This window comes from Puntigrus tetrazona, chromosome 8 (assembly GCF_018831695.1).
Source record: "Puntigrus tetrazona isolate hp1 chromosome 8, ASM1883169v1, whole genome shotgun sequence".
NCBI lineage: Eukaryota > Metazoa > Chordata > Actinopteri > Cypriniformes > Cyprinidae > Puntigrus > Puntigrus tetrazona.
In genome coordinates this window covers 21,949,837-21,973,939 of record NC_056706.1, presented here as the reverse complement: position 1 = coordinate 21,973,939, position 24,103 = coordinate 21,949,837, and the positions used below count along the sequence as shown (strand labels likewise).

Here is a 24,103-nt window from a genome sequence, read left to right as displayed (position 1 = left end):
CAGAAAGTGAAGTGCCAGTCATATCTGGGAAATCGTCCTGAGAAAGAACTCGCGCACTTTCCAAAACTACATTTAAGAGACAGCAGTTGAGTGGTGTAATATTTCTATTGTGTGGTAAGCCATTTATAAAAGCAATGCGGTACTCGAGGCCGGCTGTGTTGTGTAAGATTTGGCACTGCAGCTTTTCTTCACAAAATGGCACAGCAACACTTTTATAGAAACATTCATATGCGACTGAATTTTAAGGTGAAAACAACACTGATATAACTTCACGATTAGAACTGAAATGTTTGACATATTAAATAGAATGGACCGGGTTTTGGGTGAGAAATTGTTGTAGCAATAATACTAATAGGATAATACTAATTTTAATGCGATATTCTGTCATGAAACTTTAGATGGCACAGGCCAATAGGATATAAGCACGTCCTTTATCAGCAGCCGATGAACTCACTGCATTCAAATGCTTGACTAATATTAAATGCAGCACGCTTCAGAAACCCTCCACCTTCCCCAGCTCCACCTGTATAGATCTGCTGCTGGGCGATTTCATGTATGTTATACATTTCATATATTTTATATATTCAGCAGCATGTAGTGGATATATTGGCACTAGCAAGTCTCAGTACTCGCCCCTGCTGCAGCAGCAGTCTACCAGATCTATTCTTCCAAGACAAAACGCATTATCACTACCACGTATGTTACCACGATAAACTCTCTGAGAGTTTAATAACAATATAAATATGCAAGGGGTCCGATGAGTTACTGAGATTAATGAATATTTATTACACTGTCGACATACTGGTTCGCTGAAATCGCTCTGCAGGAAATGAGTTTGACACTCTTGGTCTAGCTCCAAAACTCTAGACTACCCTCACATTCTCTGACAAGAATAGTGCACTAACTGGCTGTAAAAACAAAGTCTGTGCTAATCTTAGCCTCTAACTCGATCACTGGCAAATGAAATATACCAGTTTGTTAGTCAATGGCTAACAATAGACATTATTTAGTCGCCTTTAGTGACTTTAGTCGCATATGTGAGTGGCTGACTTGGAAAGTAGAGCACGGTTACAGCCATGCAGCAAATGAATTGGAACAACGAATTGGAGTAGAATTAAATAACAGTATAATTGAAAAGCTGATATAAACTGCATTATGTGCAATTTAACGGTGCTGTTGTTGTTTTGCACTATATCTTAAATGCATACCAATAAATCAGTATTTTTTCTATTTCCTATTGGAAAATGTGATCGATACATGGAATCTGTGTCAATACGCAGCTGTACAGTTAACATTTTCTTACTTCCAGTAATAAATACCACAGCTGTCACTGTGCCAGATGTTATTTCTATGATGCCATGTCTAGTGCAGAGCTATACGACCGTTGATTCATTCAAAATGATGTACTTGTTATAATGCAACTATTCCCAGGACAAAATTGAATCCAGATGATCTTGTTTTTGCACGGTAATGCAGTTTAAAAATCCAGGTCCTGTGAAAGCCATCAAAGAAAGTTGACATTTCAATCAGGTTAAATGCCTGAAATAAGGTCTGTGTTTAACACAAGCGCAATTTTCACACTTCTACATTCTACAACAAAAACACATTAGTATTGATTTTTAAAGCTTTTACCTCATGATATTTTCAAAAAAAAAAAGTGGCTAATAATGGACTACAGAGGTTATCGGGGACTTTAAACTTCAAACACAATGACCAGGTAAACTCATACTAACTAGTCACACCGTAAGTGTGTTTACAATCACGTTCTTGCAAACTTTTCAACTCAAAATTTTCTGGAAAAGACTGAAAGAGTTGTTGAACGTTTATTGTCAAGTCATTTGACTGGGGTGTAGTTTAAAACCTACATATAGCTTTTAACTTCCAGCAACTGAATTTAAAGGAACAGTCCACTTTTTTTTGGAAATAGGCTCATTCTCGAACTCCCCCAGAGTTAATAAGATGAGTTTTACCGTTTTTGAATCCATTCGGCCCATCTCCAGCCCTGGCGATAGCACTTTTAGCATAGCTTAGCATAGATCAATGAATCCAATTAGACCAGTAGCATCGCGTTCAAAAATGACCAAAGAGTTTCAATATTTTTCCTATTGAAAACGTACCTCTTCTGTAGTTATCTCATGTAGTAAGACCGATGGAAAAAGGAAAATTTGGATTTTTTAGGCCGATATGATTAAGAACTATACTCTCATTCTGGTGTAATAATAAAGGAAGTTTGCTGCCATAATATTGCCGTACCACAGGAGACGCAGTGATATCACACAGACTATGCTATGCAAACTATGCTAAAAGTGCTTGGATAGACCAGCTGATCGGCTAATGGATTCAAAAATGGTAAAAAGTGGAGTGTTCCTTTAAGGTTCTTAAGTGTTGTGTTGATTGTCTTAAGAGTATCGTAATGAACAAAATGTTTTTTATAGGTCACAGAAATTGTTTTCTAAAAACAATAATCCAATATAAATATCCAATCACACTTTATTTTGGGGACCAGTTCTCACTATTAACTAACTACTTCAAATTTGCGTCAATAAATTTGTAATTTCCTGCTTATTATTATATTATTAATAATTAGTAAGCCAGTTGTTAAGTCTGGGGTAGAGATTAAGGGATCTAAAATATGGTCAGGCATTACATGATTTAACACATTTAATAAACAACCAATATGCTAGCAATATGTATGCTTTTAAGCAACTGGTTAATAGAAAGAATCCTACTGAAATATGAAAATACGGTTTTGAGACCAGGGTGAAAACAATGCAAAAAAGAATTTGAAAAGTAACAAAAATAAGTGATGATGGGACAGTCAGTAAAAAGTTTTACAAGACACTTTTCTATAGCAACAACAAAATAAAAAAAATCTCTTAGTTTGAATAAAAGCCGCCCACTGGGACATAAAAATTCTTGTAGTTGAAGAAACACAAGAGTGTCCAAATACTCTTTGGGCCCTCTAAAATAAAACAATAAAAGGCTCTGCTCCACCTCATTATGGCCTACGTTTAGAATTATTAATTGCAATGAGATGATGTGAGTTAATGTGGCAAAAGTTTCTGTATTGTTTAGGCGCTGCCTCGGTCCTCCTCTCTGGGTCTTTGTCTCCCTCTCACTGTTTTTCCATTGTTAGTGAGATCCAGGCCTCTAAAGCAGCCAAAGCAGGCAGGGTTTGGGACATCTGGAGCTGATGGTGAAATGGTTTAACAAGAGGCAACTGGTATGTGTGTGCGAGTGTGTAAAAGCGAAGGATTTATTTATATAGCTATAACTCTTAATGAACTAGCCTTCATACAGCTGCCCAAGATCGCCTATTCATTTTCGCTGAAATTGGACTGGATTGTCACATTATTCAGTTCCTCCCTAACCCAAAGGTTTAGATAAATCTTGGGAACGGATGAGAGTGCAAAACCCACCCCCAAACACATCCCTCGGCTTTCGGAACGAGAACAGTTCAACGAGGGCATTTCACTTACAGCTGGGCTCGAAACAATAGCAGCTAGCCTAGCAGCCATTAGGCAAATTATGGTTCGCATTATATTTAAGCTTTGCTCAGGAACAGATTGGTGTTCAGAGCCAGATGACTAATAAAACCATAATAAAATCTTAATGTGAAGGTCTTGGTCTTGAACTGTAATAAAAGCATCGAATGCTTTATTGTGAAATTAAGCTATGTATAATGCATAGTCATCAGCTCACAAAAATCATCAGTGTTGTTTTTATTAGCAATAATATAAATATATGCCCTAAAATCTACCTATGCTTAAGTAGTCTGAGCCAATTTATTCATACGGTCATGAACTCTTAAGTGCGTGAAAATGGAGCACTTTAATTACATTATGAAAGCGGTATGTATGAAAGGTGCGTATGATTAGGTACTGTATTTGAACTCGAACTCGGCCGAGCATTAAAGAAGTATGGATAGTGTGGAAGTATGATCAAAGTTGGCTATACTACATCCACCATTTTGTTACCATCATGTGACCTATCAGCATCAGCTGCGGTGCTTCATTGTCATTCAGAAATCTGAAGTAGTAGATCATCCAGGTTATTTTCTGGCTAATCTAGCATACAATTTTGCAAAATCGTACATTTTTAATGAGTTGCACAGTTCTTTTAAATTTGCACAAATGACCTACCCCAGCCTACCTGTCACTGGAGTATAGACTAATCAAACTAAATTTGTCGTGAAGATTCATCTAAGATTGTGCGAATCGTGAAGACATCATTCAGACCATTTTGTTAAAAGGTTGAAGAACCAAAATGATAAAAAAAAATAAAAAATTTGGAAACTTTATCTGTCTCTGTATCTATATTTTGCTTGATTTTCTCACTATCTGTTTGCTCATATGATACAGAAGGGCTTGTAGACATGTATATAAAGGCATAAAGGTATACATTTTCTTTACAAAGTAAAGGTCGACAATAAGCATTTCCTCAGGCTCCTATATTAATGCTCACTTTAATAGTGTAGAAAATAATTGAGCTAATTTTAGATTAGTTTAAGATGCCACTTAAGAGGCTTTTGCATCTGAACTCTTTATTTCAAGGCTAAAAACTAACATGCTGTTGCTTTAAGTACAGCAACAAGGTGTTACTGCTGAAAAATACTTTATTGTCAAGTAATTTATTCATAAATTTGGTGGCTATGTAATAATATATATATATATATATATATATATATATATATATATATATATATATATATATATATATATATAAACCACTGTGTTATAGAAAAGGTCATAACTGAATTACTACAATGATTATGTTATCATTTTTAATCTGTAATATATATAATATATTAGCTATAGTGCAACATTTCTACTTCTGATTAAATTCCCTCCCAGCTTTTTGTGTCTCATGTCAGTCCTCTTAAGCGCTTCATTTCATTGTTGCTTTAACTGGGGACTTAATTTCTTAACAAAACTATGCTATTCTTGCGAAACTTGGCTATTCGAACGCGACGACAGTTTCCACGAGAGACCGCTATGCTGAAAATGCAGGACAGTGTTCAAACGGTTTGATTACAGGTCGTCCGAGCAGAAGCAGAAGCTCCAGAACTAGAAACAACAGCAGGCCTTCCCGGTCATTAGAAGCTGAGTGACATTATTAGTTTCATAACACGTGTTGCTTTATTCCCACCACTGTTTCTCCGCCGTTCTCTTGTTGCACTGTCTGCAAAAGCGCTTGAGCTGAATGAATGGAGGAGAACGGTAAATGGCCTTCGCAGACCCTCCCGAGCGCGGGAGCCAAACCATCAAGCCCACATCTATAAAGTGGAGCCACAGAAATGGGCCATAAGTAGAGCAACCAAACACTGACTTTCCCATAACTCACACCCAAGTGATTTCTGATTGATTTGTGTTGATAAAAGAACCCGTGTTAAACATAACCAGAACGTAATGGTGGGCATTGCCCCATGATAGCTAGAGGCTTCTGTTTGATATGCTAAATTAATTCTAATACGATATGTGTCTTCTTGCCTTTATTCTTATTAGGCTGTTACGCTGACTGATTATGACCAGTTATGTTTATATCTGCTCTAGCATTTAAAATAGATGAATCGGACAACCGTTGGCCTCCCGGACTGAACTTGGTTTCCCCTGAGGTTTTACTCTCTCCGTTTTTTGTCACCTATTTTGGGTTCCTTCTTAGTTAATGACTTCAGGGCACTGACATTATTGGTCGAGAAGTGAAGTGAGCTGTTTCATAGATGAATTGTCAATTTTTGATTGGCTGAATCAACTGTGAACTTCATTTTCTAATAATGAGTGTTTGCTATTGTCTTCTTTTTAGAGCCACTTTGCAGCCAAACTGAAAAAAAAACAGTGTAGAGCGCTATATGAATTAAAGTGACTTGTCTCGATTATCGCAATTGTCCGATTTTTACCATTTTTGTGTTTCGCGTCAATAGTTCAGTGGGGTTCAAAGTGCAAAGTGCTCAGAATTTGAGGAGTTTCTGTTATTTAGTGGAATACGGATTTATTTCTACAATAAAGAAAGCTGCATTGTTAAATAAAAGCAATTATGAGCTTGATTTCCACCGAAGCACAAGAAGCACATTTTGAAATCATTCTGGAGAACATTTCACACACACACACACACACACACACACACACACACACACACACACACACACACACACACACACATACGTTGTGTTTTCATGTTTTTGGGGATTCTCCATAGGTTTTTATTCTGTACAGACCATATTTTCTATTGTCCTGCGCCTAAATCTATCCTTTACGGGAATCTATTGTCATTTTTAGATTTTCAAAAAATATTTTGAAAGATATTGCGTGTTTTATAAACTTTATAAGCCTAAAAAATATCCCCACAAGGTAAAACTTTACTCATATTCCTATCCTTGTGTGGTCCCCATAACGTCATAAATACCATATGCACACACACACACACACACACACACACACACACACACACACACACACACACACACACAGGTATGTATGTATGAGTAATCTTATTCATTTTATATAATAATAATAATAACAGACCTAATAACAATAATTATTTTATTTTATTTTATTTGTTGTTTTAAATTGTACAAATGCAAAAGAGAAACCTATCACTCTCAGACATTTGGGCTAGTTATTTGCTTTGCCGGCATGTTCTGTCATCAGGGCTTTTTTTAACTTCATTCTCCCATATCATTTCTAGAATTCATTGTGCATCCAGTAGATCCATAACATTTGACTCTACAAGCCTTGCAGGCGACGAAAGACGATGAAACGGAGGACGTGAACCTTTGAAAGCATCACGCTGTTGCTCGGAAACTGGGTGCCTGACGCTAAAAGAATGAAATGAAAACTAATTTGATTTGAAGTATCCGAGGCAGTGGAGTAAAGGGGAAATGAGTTGACATATAGCTGTACGTCACCGTATAACAGTACGGATATGTCCAACAATAACATCACATTCACAGCTGAGCTGACAGGCGAGCGGCGAGGAATGATTTACACGTATTAGGAAACACAGCTGTGTTTTTTATACTTAAAACACATTCGTCGAACGTGAACATAACACTCTGGGGGAAAAAGTTGCCAAGCGGCGTTGAAGTTTAGACTGAAACGAAATAGCTGAAAACTGTGACCCACATCCAATCCGTCCGATGTCATATATATTGCATAAAAAAAGCTAGCAGCGCGCAGGTGAACGTCACGGTGCTGTGGTTGAGTTCAGAAGTGTGTGTAATTGATTTTCCGTGCGCTTTTATATGTCCTGGGGCTTTCGCAACGCAGCGTGGCAAAATTAGGTCAAGGTAGCTTGAAAGTCGCCGACCGAATTATCAAACGAGTCGAAATGCACGGCAACCGACACTGAAATGAGCTAAATATTCGCGAAATGGCGATTTCAAACGGTTTCTAAATCATCAGTTTCCTTTGCTTTTCTATCAAACTGCGTATGTGGAACCGATATGGCAAATGGCTCTCAAACCAGCTGTTTAATCTATCCTCCCCTTGCAGTCTTTTGGCTCATTGCTGCATATTTGTAACCTGTCCTCAAGAGGCGGCGCTTGCATCCAGCCAGCGTGTCCGCACTGACCCCTAACATGCCATTATTTCCACCTCATGCATTATTGTTGTTGGACGAGACATACGTCGCAGAGGAAAACAGTTACCTGTACTGTTATATCCCCCCTCGCTTCTCTCCAACACCGTGTGAACGGCATCGTGCATTAAACGTTGACAGATCCAACAACATGGAAATAGTTTCATAGATAGGAATATATATGTTTCCAATATTTTCCCAAAAGCAAAAACACAACGACAGATACAAGGTGAAAAACCATAGTCAAAAAAACTGTAATTTTTTACTGTAATTCTCTTTGGAGTTGCTTTATTCATTACTATAATAATAGATTTCTATTAGTGATTCATGCAAGTATGTCTACTAATAATTGGTTCAAAATCAAAAAAAGCCCTCTTACAGATGCCGACGCAGCATATACAGACTGTGATAACCATGCATGGGTAAACAACAGGATAACTTACTTGTCTAGTACAAAGTAGAGGTCAAAACCTCCGTAGCAGGAGGAAGCTGCTGACCCTCTTTCCGGCACGAGTCCTGTATTTCCATTCGCGGTGTCCACCAATTTGACACAGAGCAAAACCGCTATCCTCCAAAGCCTGCACATGTTGCAAAGCACTGTCTGAGTCGAGCGAAATCAGGACTACAGGAAAAATACAAAAGCGACCATGAGAGAAAAGTAGGTTTCCAGAGGGTCCTTGACAATGTGTAATCCGCGCAGTTAACGTGGAGAAACCATTCTCCAAAAAGACCAGATTTGTCTTTGCTCCTGCTGGCCCGTGGCAGCAGAGTGAAGGTTTTACTGGGGAAAAAAAAGGAAAATGAAAGTGTCTCGAGATTCTTGGTTGGTAAGACGTTTCTAGAAGGCAGATGCACACGTGTAAATGTGCACAAGCATCCCAAAGTCTGACACACTTCTGCTCGCTGCCCCAGTTGCTGCTAGATTGATGGAGTGTGGGAGGGAGTGTGGTTGTGTGTGTTTATGTTTGTGTGTGTGTGTGTGTGTGTGTGTGTGTCTTTGCCAAAATCATTGTCTCTCTCAGCCCCTTGACTCCAAAACAACTTTCCATGCTCTTTTTTCAAAGCAATAAAGAAACCCAAAAAGTGATTAAGCTTGTAATTTTGCCATCTAGTGGTGAGAAATGTTACTGAAAATGTTTGTTTATGTTGAAAATGTTTGACGGCGTTACATTTGAACAAATTACAACCTTTTTTTCCTGTAAAGCTTGACGTATAAAAACAATAGTTTATAAAATCACATTTTTTGGACAAATTTAGACAAATCGGGATTAATCGCATGTTTACATAATATATGTGTCTATATACTGTGTATATGTATTATGTGTATATATATATACATGCATATATATATATATATATATATATATATATATATATATATATATATATATATATATATACATGCATGTATATGTATATAAAACGTGTTTATATTTATTTAAAATATATTTATGTAAAATATCTATACATAAAATATATGTATATATATTCATATAAAAAATAGAAATATATAAATGTACATGCATTTAACAAAAATTTTACTGTGTGTAAATACATATACATACATTAAGACCACTGAACTTAGTGACTGTTATCGGGACGTAAGGAGAGAAATAAAAACGTTTTTGCATGACAAATAGAGTTTAAGAAGTGTTAAGATAGGGTATGTGCTAACAAGTAAAAAACAAACAAACTTTATTCTACTTATATAAACATAAGATTCATTTATCATCTTACATCAATGCCACATCATGCTGTTTAATGTTAAAACATGCTTGAAATCAAAAAAACGATCCCACGCTTAATTTATTTATATATTTATTTTCAAACGATACAGTGAAGATGCCTTCCTTTTCATGATTCATGGCCGTCATTTCCCGAGAACAACACCCGAGGCAGAACAGGGCACTTTCTCAAATAGTTCATACGTGCATGTAGTGTAATCGTACTCCACTTGGCACTTGTCCGGATAATTAACAGGCCTCTCCATTCTACAGGAACGACAAGATATTTAAACTTTAGATATTTAAATTAAAATACATTAATATTATTAAAATAATATTAGTTGAAAATGAGTTAAGTGCTTTTTATTTATTTATTAATTTATATTTATATATTTAATTTTATTTTCATTTAATTTTATTTAATTTTATTTAATTTTATTTTTTGATATAAAATGCAAAAGCTTCACATTTCTTTTCAATCCTCCACAATTATTTCCGTTTGCTTCTGCTGTAAGTAACTGGCTGAGAGTCTTTAACGGTAAAAAATGCTGCACTCACACGTCACAGCAACTCATGGAATCAGCGGAACAATTACAGTCGAAGCATTTACTGTTTCTCCAAACAGATCCAGTAGGATGCCACGTCTTATCCGTCGTATCCTGGCAAAACTTAACTACAAAAGATCAGAGAGAGAATTGAAAAACACTGGATAAAAGAGCACTTTTTTTTAGTAATGCAATGAAAGTGAAGGACAGTTTGTACCTGATGTTTTGTGTTGCTTAACGAAGCATGCAGCGTTGACGAGAGAGAGGAGAGCGCACAGAAACAAACCCAGAACCACCGACCTCTTCACAGTCAGCAAACGCGAAATCATATTAAATAATTTATTGTATGTATGGTAAAAATGCTAAAACATCACGTGAAATTCGCGCTCATTTAATAAATTCTGTAATCGTGAAAATTACCTAATGACTGCCTGTAATCTACATTAAGCTAAAAATAAACAGTATTATAAGAGAAGCTTACCATGTTTACGCCGACAGTTATTTGACTATATGAAATCAAAACCGCAACGCTTGTATTTAAGTGAGGAAGGTGGAGCAGGATGTTAATGATTCATTTGTCGAATGATTCTGGAGACGCTGATTACATTATTATTGTTATTGAATACTGATTTATTTGGTCACGAAGTCCTTACTGCGTTGCTATTGCATTAGGAAAACGTTACAATAATAGCATACAGCTAATCGCAGTGGTTTATTGATATTCTACTTTTTTTTTTCTCTGAACAGAAATGTACAAATATGCTACGTTAAGTGCAGGTTGGACTTTGATGTTGAAGCAAACAACCTCTTAGCAGCGGTCCAGTGTACCCAATGCGCACTATTGTTCAAAGAACCTGGGGTCAGAATGCTGTTGGGGTTGTTTTTAAAGAAAATAAGACTTTGCTCATGGATGATGATTATCTGAACTGTCAGTAAAGACATGTATGATGATAGAGCCGACATTACATCAGATAACCACTGGGGTACCTCAGGGTTCGATATCCGGTCCTCTTCTGTTCTCAAACATCACAGAGATTTACATTAAGGTAGATGAAATGTTTGTTTGACTGATGTGCCAGAGGCATGCAGCTCTAGGCTTGACGTTATGGGCAGCTGCAATGCTCTTTTAATTCGTTTTGAGCCTTATTTATTTTTTTGCAAGACCAGAAATTAAATTATTAGTCATTTATATTCTTGTATCTGGATTATTAAAATAATTGTAAAATTTAGTTGCTAGTTGCAATACTTGTAAATGTTTATTTATTCATTTATTTACTACACACCCACGGACGGACTTCATTTATATATATATATATATAAACAGCACTGCATCAAAGCATGATGGAAATGTGCCATGTTTGAGAAGACAGCAAATCATAAAAATCTTTTAACAGTTATATATATATATATTAACACTTTTCATTTTAGAGCTTTCATTCCATTCAGTATGACTGGATTCATTAAGTGCTTAAAGTACAGAGGGCACCATAACTATATATATATATATATATATATATATATATATATATATTTTTTTTTTTTTTAATGGTAAAACTTTGTATTATCATGTAGCTTGTGGTCTAATCAGATTCAACAATCTATGCTAAGCTATGCTAAAGCGCTATCACCAATGTTTGCAAATACAGTAAAATTCAACTTTGTAACTCTGGGGGAGTTGGAGAATAAGACTGTTTTCATAAAAAAACGTGGAGTGTTCCGATTGTCATTAAAGGGATACAAAAAATGATGTCAATATTGACTCACTGTCACGTTGAACCAAATCTGTATTCATTTATTTCTTGTGCCAAACAAACAAAAAAAAAGATATTTTGAAGAATCCCCTACCAACAATTCTTGGTTTACAGAATGTACCCAGAACGTTTGTTTTCGGTTCCCAGAATGGTATTTTTTTGGTTAGTTTCTGAGTAATCTACATTCCCTTAACGTTGTTCTGACCTCTTTACTTCAATGTGATCACACCAGTAATCACACACAACACAATCAGTATTATGTGTGTATATCAGTATTATAATACTATACTATTGTTTAATTAATAAAAAATAATCTGAGCACCTAAACTATCATAAATACGATTAAACAAGATTATTTGTCCATTACAGGGTACCCAGATTAAATTTCTTTAACACCAAGTAAAAATGACTTCAACAAAATATATGGTTTTCTAAAATGTGACATTTATTGACAGATATTGCTAATAAATAAATAAATAAATAAATAAAAGACTGCAGTTTGAATTAAAGAATGCAGTTTGCTCAGCAGGACATTGTTTTGCATCCGTAAACAAAAACCGACTTAACTTCATGTTCTCTTCAGTCAGGTATGTCAAATCCCTCTGAAACACTCTCATAACTATATTAATTTTAATAATCATTCAATAAATAGAATCAGTCAGCAAGTAAAATGAAATTAAAGTTCTTGTTTTTATTTCCGCGAGCAAGCAGCTCTCTTTAAAAAAAATGTATTTCTGTTATCACTCTGTGCTTAACTCTGACTTAATATTATAATTTAAAACGAGTTTTGATTGATGTCATTTCTGCATTTTAATAAATACTGCATTAAACGAATGGGTCAATACGCAAAACATCTGCAAGCATCTCCAAAGTAAGTTTTTCTTTGGAGAGATAGTTTTACGGGATTATAAAAATACCATGAGAATGATTATTCTACTTATCGTACTGCTTCTCCACCAGGGTGGGTTTCTTTGAGAAGAAGGCACATGGATGGAGTCTAGAAGGATTCTCCTGCTGCTGAGACAACATAACCCTAGTGGTTAGTGTCCACTTCTACAACGAAGGGCTTGCTGGGGTCAGGATGTCCTAGGAGCAGTGTGATGGGGAAGTTCTTCATCTTCTGGGACTCTGGGAAGTTCTGGGAAGTTCTTCATCTGTCTTGGACTCTGTGGCAACTGGAGTCCAAGACAGAGACTTCTTTGTTCTTAAGCATATCTGTCAATGGACTGGTGATGGACCTGTAGTTCTAGATGAAACTCTGGCAGAATTTCACAGGCAGTGTCTAGCGTGAATGCTAGAGGAAAACATCCACGGAAAGGATCTTTAGGATTTTGCCAGTTTTGTCGATGACAGGGTTGTGTTGCACAATCTACAGGATCATGTCTGCAGTGGAATGCTCTAAAACCCGGAGATGGTTCTGTTCGAGCTCGTCGCCTCTCAAGTACATCTCTGTACTCCTTGAGGTACAGATCAAACCTACCGTCTTTGAAAACCCACAGATATGAAGCTGGATGTGTGTGATGATAATGTTCAAAAGCATCCGTTTTCAAATCTCCCAGCATATTAATATTGTTTTGAAGCCACATAATATTTTTGAAGTAATTGTGTAAAAAATAGGCTTTAATAAAATGGAGTTTTACTGCCTAGTGTTCATTTCTTTTGGAAACTGCAGTGATATGTACTTATCGGTACATATTTTGTGTCTAGCTAAAAAGCGTGCCTTGGTATAATGAAAATGTGGACTTATTTGTTTTAAAAATCATTGCATTTGGTTTTATACAGCAGTCAGGTTGTTAAATGTCTTACATATAACAGCACTCCATTTGACCAGGCGAGCAGATACATCTGATACGTGCTCCATTTATCCAATGACTTCCCATTGGAGGCTTCGATTTATCAAAGCCACGCTGTTTTTGCACAAAACCCCAAAACCAAAGCCAAAGATGCCTGTAGATGGAAAAATACTTACATATTAGAAAAATAACAGTATATAATGGTACATGTTTTTAAATATAAATTCTATATTGATCAGCATTATGAAAGTTTAGCACAGATGCTGGTCTGATAAAATGCGGATATTTGCCCAGTATGTGTTTTTTTTAAAGAAAACAGAAGAGGATATCTTTCTGACCACACATTTCAACACACATCTACATTGATCATTAACTTGTTTGATTACTGGATCTGGAGTCTGGACCTTTGCACTTTAATAAAGCAGTAATGTATACAGTAACAAAGCGCTTCAAAATAATTACTATTAGTTTTTACTTAATTAATAGAAATTGTCATTTTTAAGTTGGTAATACATTAATGCGCGAATAGCGAGTGCTTTATTTATTGTCACAGTAATTAACAAATTAACCAAGTACTTCCCATTGGATGCTTGGAGTTATCATAGCCATCAATATAAGGTTTCTCCCCCATATTCATTCAAATAAAGTGAGGTTAAGAAGAAATGCAATGTTTATTTGCCTATAAATCATATGCAAACTATTAGTATCATTTATAAACTGTAGTTTCTACATTGTTATTACATTAATGTACAAAAGTGATTACTTCATTGTTACTCTATTGTTGCTAACACATTAACGTACAAATAGTGAGTACTTTATTAATTGTCATAGTAGTTGAGAAATTATTATTGCTTTTTTTAGCACATGAAAAATAAGTATTTAAAGTATTTAAACCTTGCCATTTATGAGAAAAAGCAGAGAGAAAGTGCTTTTCATACATAGTAAAATGTACTTTTGTATTTAAAACATGGAAAATTTGTATAATATTTAATAACACATTAATAACCTATTGTGTTTTATCAGGGTTTTACATGTCATTTCACAAAAAACACTTAAAACACAAGATTATTGTGTTCAGATCACCTTTTTCTTTTATCTTCTAACATGAACGGCATCTGTACATGGACAAATGCTGGGTATAAGCTATTTTTACAAAAATAAGATACAAAATTCAATTGAAGAAACTAAATGTATCTTGTTTTCTTAGCTCTACTTCATAAAAATGCTTTGTTTTGGCGATAAACGTTAGAAAGTCTTGAATGCCAAACCTTTTTGTAATCAAAAAGGCTTGCCGTTCAAATAAGTACACATTATTTGATCAGTGGAAATTATTTTCCAACCATCCAACCATTAAAATGACACTTAATGGCGGGATCCTCTGGATGAAACACATCAAACGAGCATGTTTTGTAATCATACTTCACAACGCAGCCTTCAGTTATGGAAGACACTCTGCCCATCCTATAACAAAAAAGCAGATGTGCACGTTATTAAAAATTAAATCACAATCTATTATAATTTACATTTACAGGCAATTTGCTGAATTTAAGACTGCTTTTTTTCACCCACTTAAGTTTTTGAAATGTGCTTATAGTGTACTGTATTCATTGTAAACTAAAATATACTTTAATAACATTTCCATTGAAACTTTTATGTCATGCATATATATGTAATTATACATCTGCAAGAATGCGAGTTGCAGTTTGATACATTTAAAATGTATTTACTACTTAAACGTACTAAGAGTTAAAATGATAAGTGTTTGAAATAAAACGACAAGCGTTTTAGTATGACAACACATCAAAATAAATGTACTTCTTTAAAGCACGATGTAATGACTTACAGTGTCCTTCAAGATAAGACTTTTTAACTTTAAAAAAGTACTTGAATGTGTTAAGAAACAAAGTGGTCTCTCTTTTAAGTGCACTCATTTCTGTACTATTGCATCATCTGCAATACAGTTTTAGCTCTTTCGAATAAACTCCAATTGTTTTTGCTTAAAAAAACGATTAATAATACAGTTTCAAGCGATATATTGAGTTAGGATGTTAAATGTCTTACACGTTACAGCACTTCATTTCACCGGGGGAGCAGGTACATCTGATACATTTGCTGTTTGTCCAAGTACTTCCCATTAGATGCTTGGAGTCGTCGTAGTCATCAACACACTGGCTTGTCCCTGGTTATATTCAACCAAAGTAAGAGATGTTAAAAAGAAAGGCACGGTAAAAGGTTTACAGTAAATGTGTAGTATAATGAGTGGTTGAGGCTAAAGTGTTATATCTAATTGTTAAAAAGGTGATTGGAATGCAAATAAATGGCGAAAAACGTTCAGACGTTTAGATATACTGTCTCTGTTACACACCAAATGGGCACTATGAGAAAAAAAACATTACTTCATGTTGACTCTTAAAGAAAGAATTAAATATCGCGTGCGTTATTATTTATTATAAATGGTGTTATTTACCCGGATTTAGCTGTTTGAGGAAACAGGCAGACTCGCTTAAAGAGACGAAGGCACAGAATACCAAAACCAGAGCCAAAGATGCCTGTAAAAAAACAGCATACGAGAGTAAATATTACGAATTCTATATTGATCAGCAGCATTATTAAACTTACCATTTTTGCAAGTTTAGCGCAGATGCTGATCTGACGAAATGCAGTTGCTGGTTACATTAGGTCTTTTTAAAGAAAACAGAAGAGGACATCTTTCTGACCACACATTTCAACATACATCTACATTGATCATTAACTTGTTTGATTACTGGCTCTGGAGTCTGGACCTGTCACGAACAGCACCTCTGTGGCTCTCTCCGACCACCACTGGAGGGAGCTCTCACCGGAATACTGATCACCAAAGACTCAATTTCCCACAACCCCGTGCCTTGGGCTGATTAGAGCCACCAGGTGTTCCTCATTCAACTCAGCCTTTATAATGAACTTCCCCACGATCACTCATTGCGAAGTCTTGTTTGTCTACACAGCAATTCCGAGCGTTTATTCTTGTTTTGTTTATCTGTTGCCGACCTTGACTGTATCCATTTCTGTGATTGTTCTCTGCCTGCCTACTGATCTATTGCCTGTTATTGTTTTGTCTTCTGGATCTCCCTTCTTGCCCTGTTTGCTCCTGTCTTGACCTTGCCCGTTTGACTACGATTAAACCTTGTCGCACATGGATCCAACCGCCTTTGACCCTTCATTACAGACCGCTGGATCCGTTTGTGGTGAAGTCTTCTGTAATGAAGGGTCAAAGGCGGTTGGATCCATGTGCGACAAGGTTTAATCATAGTCAAACGGGCAAGGTCAAAACAGGAGCAAACAGGGCAAGAAGGGAGATCCAGAAGACAAAACGATAACAGGCAATATAAGTCTAACTTCAGGTTATCACCCTCAATCCAATGGTCAAGCCGAACGTCTGAACCAAGAGCTGTCACAATTCCTCCGGAGTTACTGCCACAACAACCAACAGGACTGGAGTCGCTATTTAGTCTGGGCTGAGTATGCACAGAACTCCTTAAGGAAACAATCCAACGGGCTAACTTCCTTTCAATGCGTTCTGGGCTTTCAACCTCCATTATTTCCCTGGTCTGGAGAACCCTCCGCACTACCCGCAGTCAACTCATGGCTACAAAGGAGTGAGGAGGTCTGGAACTCCGCCCACGTCCATCTCAGAAGAGCAGTCAGAAGGTTCCAAGCTCAGGCAGATCGTCATCGCCGAGATGCACCCGAGTACTCACCTGGTGACTGGGTTTGGCTATCAACCCGAGACCTCCGCCTTCGGCTACCCTGCAAGAAACTGAGTCCAAGGTCCAACGACGCCCCTCCCTTAATCATCGATGGCGAGGAGGCCTACCAGGTTCGAGAAATCCTGGAGTCACTCCTCGCTTCCGGAGCCGCTCGCGGGGGGGGGCGGGCTCTGTCACGAACAGCACCTCTGTGGCTCTCTCCGACCACCACCGGAGGGAGCTCTCACCGGAATACTGAACTTCCCGTTGAATATCAAGACTTAGCCCCTGCATTTAGTAAAAAAGGGGCAACACAATTACCACCTCATCGTCCGTACGATTGTGCCATCGATCTCATGCCGGGTCGCGTTCCTCAACGCGGTCGCGTCTTCTCCCTCTCACAACCGGAATCAGAGGCAATGAGATCCTACATCGAGGATGAATTGGCCAAGGGATTCATCCGCCCCTCTACGTCACCAGCATCTGCCGGGTTTTTCTTCGTCAAGAAGAAGGATGGAAGCCTTCGGCCTTGCATTGATTACCGCAGTTTGAACGAGGTCACTGTTAAATACCGTTATCCGCTGCCACTCGTACCAGCCTCCCTAGAACAACTCCACAAGGCCAAGTTTTTCACTAAGTTAGACCTCAGAAATGCATACAACCTGATCCGTATCAGAGAAGGAGATGAATGGAAGACTGCCTTCTCCACAACTTCTGGGCACTATGAATATCTTGTCATGCCGTTCGGGCTCGCAAACAGTCCGTCTGTTTTCCAGGCTTTTGTGAATGAGGTATTTAGAGACATGTTAAACCAATTCCTCATTGTTTACATGGATGACATCCTTGTGTACTTTGATAGCTTCGATTCTCATGTCACTCACGTCAGAACTGTCCTCCAACGCTTAATAGACAATCAACTGTACGTCAAGCTTCAGAAATGTGAATTCCAGAAGACTCAAGTGGCTTACCTGGGGTATATCATCAGTTCAGACGGGGTAACGATGGACGAGCACAAGGTCAAAGCAGTCGTGGAGTGGCCGCGCCCCACTACAGTCAAAGAATTACAACGATTTCTGGGCTTCTCTAATTTTTATCATAGATTTATCCGCAATTTTAGTATCGAAGCCGCTCCACTCACCTCATTAGTTAAAAGGAATTCTCATTGCCTATCGTGGTCATCTGACAGCATCCAGGCATTTGATCTGCTCAAAGAAAGGTTCACATCCGCTCCGATACTTCATCACCCAGACCCCAACCGGGAGTTTATAGTAGAGGTAGATGCATCTAATGTGGGCATCGGCGCCATTCTGTCTCAACGTCACGGGCAGCCAGCAAAACTTTTCCCATGTGCCTACTTCTCCCGCAAGCTTAACTCAGCCGAACGCAACTACGATGTGGGGGACAGAGAGCTCCTCGCTATGAAATCCGCCCTTGAGGAGTGGCGGCATTGGCTAGAGGGAGCCAAACTACCATTCACCATCCTTACCGATCACCGAAACCTCGAATACATTCAATCCGCCAAGCGTCTAAACTCGAGACCAGCCAGGTGGTCTCTGTTCTTCTCCCGGTTTGATTTTAAAGTTACTTATCGCCCAGGGTCAAAGAACACTAAAGTGGATGCCTTATCCAGGCAGTTTGAGAGCATCCCTCAAGAATTCTCTCACGAACCCATCCTACCGTCAGCCCGTATTGTTGCTCCAGTCCAGTGGGATATCATGACCGAGATCACAGAGGCCCAACTTTCCGAACCAGCCCCACCAGCTTGCCCTCCCAATCGAACTTACGTGCCCCAAACATTACGACAAAGAGTTCTGCATTGGGTTCATGATACCCCCAGCGCCGGTCATCCAGGCATCACAGCCACCCTCCAGCTAGTTAACAACCGTTTCTGGTGGTCAACCATTCGTTCAGACACCATCCATTTCGTTCAACAGTGTGAGATGTGCAATATCACAAAGACCTCCCATCAACGCCCAGCAGGACTCCTTCAACCACTACCCATACCGGAAAGACCATGGTCTCACATAGCCATAGATTTCTTAACCGATCTACCAGTCTCCAACTCCTTTACCACGGTGCTCACAGTCGTAGACCGGTTCTCCAAGTCATGCAGATTCATACCGTTGCCTAAACTACCCACAGCCTGGGAAACCGCCGAAGTCCTTTTACAACAGGTATTCTGCTTCTATGGGTTACCCGAAGATATCGTGTCTGATCACGGCCCACAGTTCACCTCTCGAGTCTGGCAAGCTTTCTGTTCACAACTCAACATCAATATAAGTCTAACTTCAGGTTATCAGCCTCAATCCAATGGTCAAGCCGAACGTCTGAACCAAGAGCTGTCACAATTCCTCCGGAGTTACTGCCACAGTAGTGACCTCGGCGTCGAGTCACTCCTCGCTTCCGGAGCCGCTCGCAGAGGGAGGGGGCTCTGTCACGAACAGCACCTCTGTGGCTCTCTCCGACCACCACCGGAGGGAGCTCTCACCGGAATACTGATCACCAAAGACTCAATTTCCCACAACCCCGTGGGCTGATTAGAGCCACCAGGTGTTTCTCATTCAACTCAGCCTTTATAATGAACTTCCCCACGATCACTCATTGCGAAGTCTTGCTTGTCTACACAGCAATTCCGAGCGTTTATTCTTGTTTTGTTTATCTGTTGCCGACCTTGACTGTATCCGTTTCTGTGATTGTTCTCTGCCTGCCTACTGACCTATTGCCTGTTATCGTTTTGTCTTCTGGATCTCCCTTCTTGCCCTGTTTGCACCTGTTTTGACCTTGCCCGTTTGACTACGATTAAACCTTGTCGCACATGGATCCAACTGCCTTTGACCCTTCATTACAGACCGCTGGATCCGCAAGACTTCGCAATGAGTGATCGTGGGGAAGTTCATTATAAAGGCTGAGTTGAATGAGGAACACCTGGTGGCTCTAATCAGCCCAAGGCACGGGGTTGTGGGAAATTGAGTCTTTGGTGATCAGTATTCCGGTGAGAGCTCCCTCCAGTGGTGGTCGGAGAGAGCCACAGAGGTGCTGTTCGTGACAGGACCTTTGCACTTTAATAAAGCAGTAATGTATACAGTAACAAAGCGCTTCAAAATAATTACTATTAGTTTTTACTTAATAGAAACTGTAATTTTTAAGTTGGTAATACATTAATGCGCGAATAGCGAGTGCTTTATTTATTGTCACAGTAATTAACAAATTAACCAAGTACTTCCCATTGGATGCTTGGAGTTATCATAGCCATCAATATAAGGTTTCTCCCCCATATTCATTCAAATAAAGTGAGGTTAAGAAGAAATGCAATGTTTATTTGCCTATAAATCATATGCAAACTATTAGTATCATTTATAAACTGTAGTTTCTACATTGTTATTACATTAATGTACAAAAGTGATTACTTCATTGTTACTCTATTGTTGCTAACACATTAACGTACAAATAGTGAGTACTTTATTAATTGTCATAGTAGTTGAGAAATTATTATTGCTTTTTTTAGCACATGAAAAATAAGTATTTAAAGTATTTAAACCATGCCATTTATGAGAAAAAGCAGAGAGAAAGTGCTTTTCATACATAGTAAAATGTACTTTTGTATTTAAAACATGGAAATATTTGTATAATATTTAATAATACATAATAACACATTAATAACCTATTGTGTTTTATCAGGGTTTTACATGTCATTTCACAAAAAACACTTAAAACACAAGATTATTGCAATTTATTTAATCAACAAACATGCAGAATTTAAATTGAGCGATTTTAACAATTCAGTTAATCGGAAACAATGCAAGATTCAAGCTTTAAATCAGAAATTTGAAGGTAAATCATAAATCACACCTTTTTCTTTTATCTTCTAACATGAACGGCATCTGTACATGGACAAATGCTGGGTATAAGCTATTTTTACAAAAATAAGATACAAAATTCAATTGAAGAAACTAAATGTATCTTGTTTTCTTAGCTCTACTTCATAAAAATGCTTTGTTAAACGTTAGAAAGTCTTGAATGCCAAACCTTTTTGTAATCAAAAAGGCTCGGCGTTCAAATAAGTACACATTATTTGATCAGTGGAAATTATTTTCCAACCGTTCCAAAAGCGCACTTAATGGTGGGATCCTCTGGATGAAACACATCAAACGTGCATGTTTTGTAATCATACTTCACAACGCAGCCTTCAGTTATGGAAGACACTCTGCCCATCCTATAACAAAAAAGCAGATGTGCACGTTATTAAAAATTAAATCACAATCTATTATAATTTACATTTACAGGCAATTTGCTGAATTTAAGACTGCTTTTTTTCACCCACTTAAGTTTTTGAAATGTGCTTATAGTGTACTGTATTCATTGTAAACTAAAATATACTTTAATAACATTTCCATTGAAACTTTTATGTCATGCATATATATGTAATTATACATCTGCAAGAATGCGAGTTGCAGTTTGATACATTTAAAATGTATTTACTACTTAAACGTACTAAGAGTTAAAATGATAAGTGTTTGAAATAAAACGACAAGCGTTTTAGTATGACAACACATCAAAATAAATGTACTTCTTTAAAGCACGATGTAATGACTTACAGTGTCCTTCAAGATAAGACTTTTTAACTTTAAAAAAGTACTTGAATGTGTTAAGAAACAAAGTGGTCTCTCTTTTAAGTGCACTCATTTCTGTACTATTGCATCATCTGCAATACAGTTTTAGCTCTTTCGAATAAACTCCAATTGTTTTTGCTTAAAAAAACGATTAATAATACAGTTTCAAGCGATATATTGAGTTAGGATGTTAAATGTCTTACACGTTACAGCACTTCATTTCACCGGGGGAGCAGGTACATCTGATACATTTGCTGTTTGTCCAAGTACTTCCCATTAGATGCTTGGAGTCGTCGTAGTCATCAACACACTGGCTTGTCCCTGGTTATATTCAACCAAAGTAAGAGATGTTAAAAAGAAAGGCACGGTAAAAGGTTTACAGTAAATGTGTAGTATAATGAGTGGTTGAGGCTAAAGTGTTATATCTAATTGTTAAAAGGTGATTGGAATGCCAAATAAAAATGGCTAAAAACGTTCAGACGTTTAGATATACTGTCTCTGTTACACACCAAATGGGCACTATGAGAAAAAAAACATTACTTCATGTTGACTCTTAAAGAAAGAATTAAATATCGCGTGCGTTATTATTTATTATAAATGGTGTTATTTACCCGGATTTAGCTGTTTGAGGAAACAGGCAGACTCGCTTAAAGAGACGAAGGCACAGAATACCAAAACCAGAGCCAAAGATGCCTGTAAAAAAACAGCATACGAGAGTAAATATTACGAATTCTATATTGATCAGCAGCATTATTAAACTTACCATTTTTGCAAGTTTAGCGCAGATGCTGATCTGACGAAATGCTGGTTACATTAGGTCTTTTTAAAGAAAACGGAAGAGGAAGGTCTCATTTCAACACACGTCTTCACTGATCAGCGTGTTTGATTACGCTTGCACTTTTTTTTGTAGAAAAATATGATTCATGCCTCTAATGCAAGTCAGATGGAACTCTATATAGGACCTATATGGATAGCCTACAGTGTGAAATAATAATAATAAAAATAAAACTTTATAATGAATCTACTGTTGATATATGTAATGCTACTGATGAGTTATTGGTTGCTAAATATGCAGTTTATTGTTGTTTATTGTTATCTGTTACACAAGCGCTTACTACACCAGAGGTTTCTTGATATTTTTATATTTCTCAATATACGATTGCGTCAGCCTCAAGTCGTCGCGATAACCGGGGGTCGGACAACAGGCTACTGCAGAACTATAGAATTACTATAGAATATACTGTAGAATTAACCTCACACATAATTCGTTCAGTCACGATTCAGCGCGTGGAACAATTAACATGCAAATAAAGCCGACTGCATTCCCGAGATGCCATCGAAACGAATCGTTTCTGGTGACACTTTCTATGAAGCCCGTATTTATAATACATCATAAGGGTATTCTTAAAGCATTATAGTAAATGCATAATGCATTATGAAAACTACGTGCAATGCGTTATAACATTTAACGAATAAAAATAACTTTTAAGAGTAGGATTATTTATAACATACTATGAACACCATATTAAAAAGCACTATATCATATCTCGATGTCGTAAGGTATCTATCTGCAAAGTACACAACATCTTGTGGGAGTGTTATTTGAGGCTTTCCTGTGAGGTTCATGTGATAATTTGAGCTGAAAAAAATATCAATGTTTATTATAAAAAACCTAAGAGTATTAGTATAGGGTACAGAATGTTAACATACTTGCAAAGTATCCTATATTTAATATGTCTGTTGAGGAAGCATCAAAATAAATATATATATATATATATATATATATATATATATATATATATATATATATATATATATATATATAACAACAAAAGTCAATTTTGATTCATGTTATCTTAAAATATTATGTTCCAAAATATGGTTTTATATTTGACGTTTTTTTTTATCTCCTTTTAGAAGTGCTATGGAGCAGGAAGATTCGCTTAAAGAGACAAAAGCACAGAATACCAAATAAACAGCCAAAGATGCCTTTAATAAGAAATCTGGTAACTTAGAGAAAAAAGCACAGTGTAGTTAGTAGTACAGTACAGTAAATGTGAATATATATACGTTCTATATTGATCAGCAGCATTATTAAACTTACCATTTTTGCAAGTTTAGCGCAGATGCTGATCTGACGAAATCTGGACATTAGAAAACAGAAGAGGAGCGTCTCGTTTCAACACACGTCTGATCGACATGTTTGATTACACTTGCACTTTTTTTTTTTTTAAATATGATTCATGCCTCTAAATGCAAGTGAGATGGGACTCTTTATGGATAGCCTATAGAGTGTCAAATAATAATCATAAAACACATTTGAATGAATCTACGCTCAATATATGTAAAGCTGCTGATGAGTTATTGGTTGCTAAATATG

General features: G+C 37.2%; 4 protein-coding genes across 4 annotated transcripts in view; all 4 read right to left on the bottom strand.

Annotated features, from left to right (window-relative positions):
- The window catches only part of LOC122350739 (anthrax toxin receptor 1-like), a 42,083-nt gene extending 33,217 nt beyond the window's left edge, over window positions 1-8,866 (bottom strand). Inside the window, 1 exon segment of the mRNA XM_043247425.1 lies at window positions 8,019-8,866. Coding sequence (XP_043103360.1) covers window positions 8,019-8,161 — 143 coding nt within the window. The 5' untranslated portion in view covers window positions 8,162-8,866.
- A 510-nt stretch (window positions 8,867-9,376) lies between these two features.
- LOC122350768 (beta-microseminoprotein-like) lies at window positions 9,377-10,475 on the bottom strand. The gene is made up of 4 exons (XM_043247466.1): window positions 10,326-10,475; window positions 10,062-10,146; window positions 9,858-9,972; window positions 9,377-9,566 (listed from the first exon to the last, which is right to left on the bottom strand). Exons 1-4 carry the CDS (start codon window positions 10,326-10,328, stop codon window positions 9,446-9,448), a joined length of 324 nt encoding a protein of 107 aa, XP_043103401.1. The 5' UTR covers window positions 10,329-10,475; the 3' UTR covers window positions 9,377-9,445.
- Window positions 10,476-14,040: 3,565 nt separating this feature from the next.
- On the bottom strand, window positions 14,041-16,159 carry LOC122351029 (beta-microseminoprotein J1-like). Its single transcript, XM_043247857.1, has 4 exons — window positions 16,008-16,159; window positions 15,856-15,937; window positions 15,450-15,567; window positions 14,041-14,849 (listed from the first exon to the last, which is right to left on the bottom strand). The coding sequence occupies exons 1-4, from the start codon at window positions 16,008-16,010 to the stop codon at window positions 14,717-14,719; spliced, it is 336 nt and encodes a 111-aa protein (XP_043103792.1). The 5' UTR covers window positions 16,011-16,159; the 3' UTR covers window positions 14,041-14,716.
- On the bottom strand, window positions 14,041-23,861 carry LOC122351030 (beta-microseminoprotein-like). The gene is made up of 5 exons (XM_043247858.1): window positions 23,828-23,861; window positions 22,335-22,416; window positions 21,927-22,044; window positions 20,963-21,326; window positions 14,041-14,471 (listed from the first exon to the last, which is right to left on the bottom strand). Exons 1-4 carry the CDS (start codon window positions 23,828-23,830, stop codon window positions 21,200-21,202), a joined length of 330 nt encoding a protein of 109 aa, XP_043103793.1. The 5' UTR covers window positions 23,831-23,861; the 3' UTR covers window positions 14,041-14,471; window positions 20,963-21,199.
- Window positions 23,862-24,103: the final 242 nt, after the last annotated feature.